This window comes from Phodopus roborovskii, unplaced genomic scaffold (assembly GCF_943737965.1).
Source record: "Phodopus roborovskii unplaced genomic scaffold, PHOROB, whole genome shotgun sequence".
NCBI classification, from domain to species: Eukaryota; Metazoa; Chordata; class Mammalia; order Rodentia; family Cricetidae; genus Phodopus; species Phodopus roborovskii.
Window position 1 is genome coordinate 15,647,208 of NW_026125295.1, and position 8,275 is coordinate 15,655,482.

General features: G+C 51.2%; 1 protein-coding gene across 2 annotated transcripts; it reads left to right on the top strand.

Moving 5' to 3' along the window:
• Window positions 1-3,695: 3,695 nt before the first annotated feature.
• On the top strand, window positions 3,696-8,006 carry Ppm1m (protein phosphatase, Mg2+/Mn2+ dependent 1M). 2 transcript variants are annotated; one of them, XM_051205617.1, is made up of 10 exons: window positions 3,697-4,015; window positions 4,856-4,979; window positions 5,063-5,317; window positions 5,732-5,844; window positions 6,190-6,274; window positions 6,374-6,492; window positions 6,666-6,729; window positions 6,946-7,053; window positions 7,164-7,312; window positions 7,620-8,006. In XM_051205617.1, exons 1-10 carry the CDS (start codon window positions 3,792-3,794, stop codon window positions 7,759-7,761), a joined length of 1,383 nt encoding a protein of 460 aa, XP_051061574.1. In that variant the 5' UTR covers window positions 3,697-3,791; the 3' UTR covers window positions 7,762-8,006. The 2 variants fall into 2 exon arrangements, with proteins under 2 accessions (XP_051061585.1, XP_051061574.1); XM_051205628.1 differs by lacking the exon at window positions 5,063-5,317 and having other exon boundaries at window positions 3,696-4,015.
• Window positions 8,007-8,275: the final 269 nt, after the last annotated feature.

Genomic DNA, 8,275 nt, shown 5'->3' on the forward strand with positions numbered 1-8,275 from the left:
GGGCTGATCCAAGGGTACCCAGTTTGTGACACGTGAGGGGATCTCTGCGTATGCGGCCACGCGCGCGCGTGTGTGTGCGTGTGTGTGTGTTGCGGGGGGGCAATGGTTTTGATTCTCAGGCCTTTCTTCACAAGTGGAAGGAAGCCTACCGGTCATCAGGTGCACGGAGTATGTGGTGGCTGGAGCCACACGCTGAGAAAGGGGCCGTAGGAGGAGGTACATTTTGGACGGAATGTGGTAGGAGAGACTGGAGTGACCTAGTAGAGTGGAGGAAAGTTTTCCAAAAAGTAGATGCATATGCTGAGGCCCAGTGGTTCTAAGTACCGGAACTTAGTCTGAGAAACTTTCCGGTTCCGAATGAACTGGTCTCCATTATCAGAGGCCTTTTCTGCTGTTAGTAAGTAGTCATTTAGCAGCTAATCATCTTAATTTTTTAAAATAAAGATTTATTTATTATGTATGACTTTATGCCAAAAGAGGGCATCAGATTCCGCTAGAGATGTTTGTGAACCACCATGTGGTTGCTGAGAATTGAACTCAGGACCTCTGGACTGCTGGTGATCGGTCTCTCCAGCCCCAGTGTCTAGTACTCTTAATCACCGAACCATCTCTCCAGTCCTGAAGCTTGTTATTTAAAAATAGATAAATGTAACTGGATAGATGGCTCAGCGCTTAAGAGCACTTGCAGCTGCTGCTCTTGCATAGGACCCATTTGGCACCCAACACCCACATGACATAACAGCTCACAACTGTCCGTAACTCCAGCTCCTCTGTCCTCCTAGGACTAGGACAGATGTGCTGCACAGAGATGCATGCTGGCAAAACACTCAGACACAAAAAATGTTTAAAAGCGAAATAAATAAAAACTTTAAAAGGGGCGGGGGTGGGGGGCTGGAGAGATGGCTCAGTGGCTCCAGCTGCTCTTCCAGAGGACTTGTGTTCAATTCCCAGCACTCAAATGGCAGCTCACAACTGCCTGGAACTCTAGTGCCAGGGGACTTGACACCTATGGAAAAACACTGAAGTCCATAAAATAGAGTTAAATAAAAAAATTTTTTTAATTAAAAAAAAAATAATAATAGTTTGGAACTGGAGAGCTTGCTCGGTCAGTAAAGTGCTGTGCAAGCATATAAGAGCAGAGTTCCAGCACCAGAGTGAAGAAACTTGGTTTTACCCCCTAGGCTGGGAAGGGAGACCATGGGGACTGCAAAAGGGAGAGGGAGTTGAAGGCGACAGGCCAGTACCTACCTGGAACTCATTTGCTAGCTCACCCAGCTAAGTGTAGAGCACCAAGTTTAGTGAGAGAATCTAACATAAATAAATACGATGGAGAGTAATAGAGACAAATGGCTGATGTCCACCGCTAGTTTTCACATTGCACCCAAATCCACATGTGCACACCATATACATGTACACCACAACACACACACACACACACACACACACACACACACACACACACACACAATAAAAAAGAAACGACAATCTATGGGGAAACACAAGCAATAGCTAATTAGTTAAAACAGCATCCTAGATCTGGGATACGGCTCAGCCACTATAGTGCTTTTCTAACATGCATGAAGTCTCCGTTCCATCTCCAGCGCTACATAAACCCAGGTGTGGTGGCAGACAGCCTTAATCCCAGCACTAGGGAGGTAAAAGTATCCCTGGGAATTCAAGGTTATCCTGGTATACACAATGTGTTCCAGGGCAGCCAGGGCTACATGTGGTTAGATTCTGCCTCAAAAACAAATAAATAAATGGAAAGAAAAAGTAAAAGGTTCGAGATTATCCTGGGCTATATAGTGAATTCCTGGCCAGCCTGGGCTATATGGAACTATGTCAACAAACAAGTGAGGGGTCAGAAAAAAAGTAAAATAAATGAAAACTGAACTGTATTTGGAATTTTATTTACCTATAGGCAAAAACTTTAAAACTTTGGTAAGAATTGTGACGGTCAGGATCACAAGATAGGCTATGGGAGCTTGTGTAAAACAGTGTGATGACAGATCTGGAGTGTGAAATTACTTAGGAGCAGAATCTTTGAGCTTGTTGAGGACATTTCCAGAAGAGGAGGGAAGACCGGAACTGAATTGGGCAGCATCCTGTGCACTGGGGCCTAAATAACTAGAGAAGAGTCGCCTCTTCCTGGCCAGACACACTGACCAGTCAGTCAGTCACCTTGCGTTCCTTACTGCTCTGCCTTACCAGCTCACTCAACACCCCTTACCAATGGACTAAACAAGTTCTTCCCATAGTTGCTTTTTACAGATACTTTGTTATAGCAAGAACTAAAGAAACTAAGGCAAACCGAATGTACTAAATCGAAATCAAATCATGTATTTATCCCCCCCCCCTCTCTCTTTGGAAGCAGAGGGGTGAGGTGTGTGGGGGAGTGTCTGGCTGTAACTTTCTCAGACTTTCCCCGTTCTCATACCTGGGTCAGGTACAAGCTAGCAGAACTGTCCTATCACTTCAGGGCCCAGTGTGTGACTGTTACTGGGTGGGCTCACTAGGTGACTGGGGTGCAGCTCTGTTTCCTAAGAATCCTCCTTGGGCAAGCAGAAATGCCAGCAGAGCAGGGCTGGTAAACCGAGAACAGTGAGGTCTACTGAGTGTTGGCCTGGGTATGGAACAGAGGCAAAGGCAAGGAAAGCCTCATCCATCCATCCATCCATCCTTGGGCCTTGGAGATTTTGAATTGGCTTCCTGGAGGAGAAAAGAGGAAGAGAAATTCCCTGAGGGGTGGTCTGACTCAGCTGCATCGTCATATTGCAAACCCTAGGTAGCTAATACTTCCCCTCTGTGGGCCTGAGTCCTCCCTTATGAAATGGAAATTGCAGCCTTGCAGAGGGGCACCAGGACTTAGGCAGAAAGTGACAAGTGCTCTGTTCATGTGAGGACATAAAGGGTAACACTGCTGCTAGCCCCCAACAGTGACCGCTGTCCGGAGGTTAGACACTCTGAGTCAGAGTGATGACGGCACTTGCCTGTAACTGTAGTACTTGGAAGGCAGAGGCAGGAGGCAGAGTTTGAGGCCAGCAAGTTCCAGGCTAGCCTGGGCTATATGGTGAACTCCTGCCTCAAACAACAGCAGAGATATCAGAGAAATTCTTAGACTTCCCTCAGTTCAAGGTTACACCTTTAACAAGCTGGAGAAAGGAACTACGTTCTCCTTTAAATTCCCATAGGTTCCTCTTGTCGCTCACACTCCAGGGACAATCTTGTGCAGACAGAGAAGCCATCTTGACTGTAGGGGCAGCCATCTGGGAGTGGGCCGCTGAGGCTGAAGACCAGGGTGAATAGAACTCTGGAGCACTCTGGGCATGCTCTTAGTCAATGTGTCATCTCACACCTCCAAGGACATACTGTCCTCTTCCTCCCCTTGCGTAAGAGGGTGGCTAGCGCTCCAGCAGCGCGAGGTTGAGGCTCGCCCATCACCCACTGTAGATGACTTCACAGTTCCCAGAGTAGAGGGAAGGGTTTCCCCCTTCAGAGGATCGAGTCCCACAGGTGCGGATGCGCCTTCGCCCCTGCTCAGTGCCATTCTGACGCAGGCAGGCGGCCTCACTTCGCTAGCTAGGCCTCAGTTTTCCTGTCTGTAAAATGGGGTGGGTGACTGCGTTCCCTTTTTACAGGTGATGGCCGCGTTCACTGACCGCACACCCTGGGGCGGGAGGACCAGGAGGAGGCGTGGCCTCTAAGGTTCCACCCCCCAGTCCCGCTTCCTCTCTGGGCCGGGCGGGACCCGGGCGTCCCGCTCTGTGCGGGTAGCCCCGGGCCACCAAGCAATGTCCGCCGGCTGGTTCCGGCGCCGCTTCCTACCCGGGGGTCCACTTCCCGAGCCGCGGCCAGCGGGGCCGCGCTCCAGCCCGGTGCCCTATCACCGGCCTCGCTTCCTGCGCGGCTCGGGCTCCAGCCCTAGCGCCTCCGACGCCTCCCGCCGCCCGGATTCCCGACCCGTGCGCAGTCCGGCGCGGGGCCGCACGCTGCCTTGGAGCGCAGGCTACGCCGAGTGAGTGTCCCTGCCCCCGCGTCCCCTCCCTACTCCCTCCTTGATCTCGTCGCGTTTTGTGCTGACCTAGAAAACTGAACGAGCGTGGACACTCCCGCTAACCCACTTCTTGTCTTCAGCCCGGCACTCTTGACAACATTCTTCCTTTTTCCACTCTCGCATTTTCTTTTGGAGAAGGTTGAAGGTCCCGGGAGGGCCATCACCCGACTGGACTCTCCTTTATTCTGTTTGGAGATGAATGCCCTACCTTGTACCTCACTCTGGGTTTGGCCTATGCTCTATGGGTTAGGGTTGGGACAGGGATGAAGCCTCACAAACCCTGATCCAGCCCAGTGACTAAAAGGCCTGGGCTCTGATATTGATCCTAATGACAAAGCCAGCGAACAGTTAGAAAACTTACATCATTGGACTATGTAAAGTAGTTGACTTGCAGAGCAAGCATGAGGATCTGAGATCGGATCTCCAGCAACCTTGTAAAAAGCTGGGTGTGTCAGTTGGGGCCTATAATCTCGGCACTGGGGAGGCAGATGCAGGAAGATACAGGAGTTGGTCTGGCAGGGTAGCTGAATAAATGAGCCCCGTGTTTAGTAAGAGACTGAACGTGTCAAAAACTACAGTGGAGAGCAATATAGCAATATAGGGAGACACCTGACATCCACCTCTGTCCGGTGCACACACATGCACACTCACACAAAAAAAAATAAAAAAAAAAAAAAAAAAAAAGAAGAGAAGTTGTCCAGGTGTGTCAGGGATAGTACTCAGAAGCAGCTGTCCCAGGTGGCATGTCTGTGCCCACGAGGACATAGATGAGAGACATCACTGGTGATTTCATGGCCTCAGGATTATCAATGCAGAGAAATCTGAGTTCAATGAGGATCAGGCTGCTTGTGGGAAGCTGTGCATCCGGCGATGTGAGTTTGGGATTGCAGAAGATCAAGAGTGGTTGACGGTGTGCCCAGAGGAGGTGAGTACAGCCGTGCCTGAACTCCACTTTCTGGCTAGGACCAGGCTGTGTTTGGTGGAGCCCTGAAAGTCCTTCCTATGCAGTTCCTGACAGGTCATTACTGGGCCCTGTTTGATGGGCATGGTGGACCAGCAGCAGCCATTTTGGCTGCCAACACCCTGCATTCCTGCCTGCGCAGGCAGCTGGAAGCTGTGGTAGAAGGCATGGTAGCCACTCAGCCCCCCATGCATCTCAGTGGTCGCAGTGTCTGCTCTAGTGACCCCCACTTTGTGGAGGAAAAGGGCATCCGGGCAGAAGACTTGGTGATTGGGGCCCTGGAGAACGCCTTCCAGGAATGTGTGAGTTGGGCCTTTGGGGAGAAGTTTTCCCTGCTAGGCTTCAGAAACTGGGGTATAATTCATGCCATAGTCACCCCATTCCTTGGACTGTGGAGAGATGGTTGATGTTTTTCCATCTATGCATAGCCTGCGGTCTTCAGCTTAACCCTCCATTTGTCTAGTTCCTACTGTGTGCTAATTGCTCACCTGTGCTGCCGCTGGCCCTCAGAGCAAACACTGGTTTCTATTCCTATTTTGAGTTACACTTCCCTTGTGTAAATTCCCTGTATACAGGAATTCGGGAGCTAATGGCCAAGCTATTGGGCTGGGATTTGTAGGTTTGCTTGTGGGAATGTGATTGTAAGGGGTGGGGGTGGGCGGCTGGAAATGGCTGCCAGTTTGGGCAGCAGCTGTGACGCCTTTGATTGGCTCCAGGATGATGTGATTGGGAGAGAGCTGGAGGCCTCAGGCCAGGTGGGTGGCTGTACAGCCCTGGTGGCTGTGTCCTTGCAGGGGAAGCTGTATGTGGCCAATGCTGGGGATAGCAGGTGAGTGGACCCTTGGGGGATGCGCAGGGTAGTGGGCAGGAGGGTACCAGAGGGGGGTTAAGACAGTGAAAGAAGGGTTAGAAATGAGGGGGACTGGCTGACCAAGATGTATTTGTACTTGGCATAAGCCAAATATAAAGATGGACCGTGATGCCAAAGCGGGCAGGAGCTACTAGAGGGCTGTACCTTCACCCTGTAGGTCTTAGGCAGTCATGGAAGGATTTGAACAAGGGATCAGCATGGACAAAGTGGCCCTGGGTGGTTGGAGCAGGGTGGTAGGAGGGGGGCTATGGGTGAGTATGGAGGTCGTTTCATAGACCTCTTCACCCCCTCCAACCTGCTTAGAGCCATCTTGGTGCGGAGAGATGAGATACGGGTGCTGAGTTCTGAGTTCACCCCAGAAACAGAGCGGCAGCGGATCCAGCAGCTGGTAGGTGCTCTTGGCAGAGGGATCCCCAACACCCTGGGTCGAGGGCCACACAGGGCCCTAGGGAGGGAGCATGATCTGCAACTGGCCTCCACACCCTAGGCCTTTATCTACCCTGAGCTTCTGGCTGGTGAGTTCACCCGACTGGAGTTTCCACGGCGGCTGAAGGGGGATGACTTAGGGCAGAAGGTTTTGTTCAGGGATCATCACATGAATGGCTGGTGAGCTGGTGGGCTGGGGGACAGGGTGGGAAAAGGTCCAGGTTCATCTGTATGTCCTGAAGCAGTCCTGTTTGAGCAAGGTGGGCCTGTGAAGGTGTGGTGGCTGGGTTTGGGGATGGGAGGAGCTGCAGTAGGGTGTGGGCCTTTGGCTGACTCTAGGTCTGCTTCTGCAGGAGCTACAAACAGGTGGAGAAATCTGATCTCAAGTACCCACTGATTCATGGACAGGGTAGGCAGGTCAGTGGCCCCTGCCCAAGAATTCCTCTTTAGTTGCTCCCTGAAGGCAGGAGCTCTTTTGTTCCTTACACGTGGCTGTGGCTGGTACCCTGGGGTCTGTTCCCTCATGTTTCTCCCTTAGATGACACCATTCACTTCCCCCTTTGTGTTCAACAGGGCCAGACACTGGGCTGTGCTAAGCCCCTCACTATCACCACATCCCCCCCTTTCCTCCAGGCTCGGTTACTAGGAACACTGGCTGTCTCCCGAGGCCTGGGAGATCACCAGCTCAGAGTCCTGGACACCAACATCCAGCTCAAGCCCTTCCTGCTCTCCATCCCACAGGTGATAGAGCAGTAGCCCACCCCAGCTTCCAAATGCCTAGAAAGGGCAGAGAATGAACCTGGTAGGAGCTGGGAAGGGAACACTGGAGGATTTTCAGGCTTAACTTGCAGGTGACAGTGCTGGATGTGGACCAGCTGGTATTGGAAGAGGAGGATGTTGTTGTCATGGCAACTGATGGGCTCTGGGATGTCCTGTCCAATGAGCAGGTGGCCCGACTTGTGCGGAGCTTTCTCACGGACAACCGAGAGGACCCACACAGGTACTGTAGCTGAGAGGGACCTGACTGGACCTGGGTTGATCCAAGTAGCTTCAGCTGGAAAGACAGTACTAACTTAGGGCAGATGGCCTGATCAGGGCTCAAGTATCCCAAGAAAGAGGGGATATGAACAAAAACAATCTGTCTAGTCTGATAATCTAATTTATAGCCCTTTTAGGCTTGTTTAATTGACCTATAGTTGCATTACATTTTAAGGGGTCTCCCAGGTGTCCTGAGCACTGAGTTATGGAGGGCTGGTTCTGGCTTTCTGCTTTATCTCCAAAGTACATCTGCAGGATGGTCTTCACAGGTTCTCAGAGTTGGCCAAAATGCTGATACACAACACACAGGGGAAGGACGATGGTGGCACTGAAGGGCAGGTGTCCTACGATGATGTCTCTGTGTTCGTGATTCCGTTGCACAGCCAGGACCAAGGGAGTGGTGGCCACTGAGGACTCTATACTGCACTCTGACCTCTTTAGCACCAGCGCAGTCTGGGCATATGTTCACTGTGGCCAAGAGTGGGCCCTGTCTGGTCTGTTCCCAGCTACAGCCCAATGCTCCTGCTTTCTGCCATAACTATCTGTTTCAAAGAAAACAGTGGGTGGAGAGCCTAGCCTATCCAGGTCCCACCTTCTTCAATGGTAACAGCCCTCTGGAAGAGGTACTTTACAATAAATATATGTTATCTGTTGGCTCCTCAGCAGCCTAAAGTGTTTAGGGTACTAAGATGCCTTGGGGGAGGGCAGCCAACTAGCTCATTTTTTTTCCAACCCATGAATGTCAGGTCATCCATTCAACCATCCATCCATACAAGGTGCCTTCTTGAGCAGTCTTATTACCTGTGGGATTACATCTCAACTTTTTTCTTTTTCAAGATAGGGTCTCTACTGTCATTCTGCCTACTATGCAGATCCAGCTGGCCTTGAACTCACAGAGATCACCTGTCTCTGCCTCCTGAGTTCT

What these genes read in the sequence shown, in the direction of transcription:
- Ppm1m (XM_051205617.1), top strand. Translation starts at nt 3,792, where the DNA reads ATGTCCGCCGGCTGGTTCCGGCGCCGCTTCCTACCCGGGGGTCCACTT. An exon ending in GCCAATGCTGGGGATAGCAG is followed by an intron (nt 5,845 to 6,189) that starts GTGAGTGGACCC and finishes CAACCTGCTTAG; the next exon opens with AGCCATCTTGGTGCGGAGAG. An exon ending in GGCAGCGGATCCAGCAGCTG is followed by an intron (nt 6,275 to 6,373) that starts GTAGGTGCTCTT and finishes TCCACACCCTAG; the next exon opens with GCCTTTATCTACCCTGAGCT.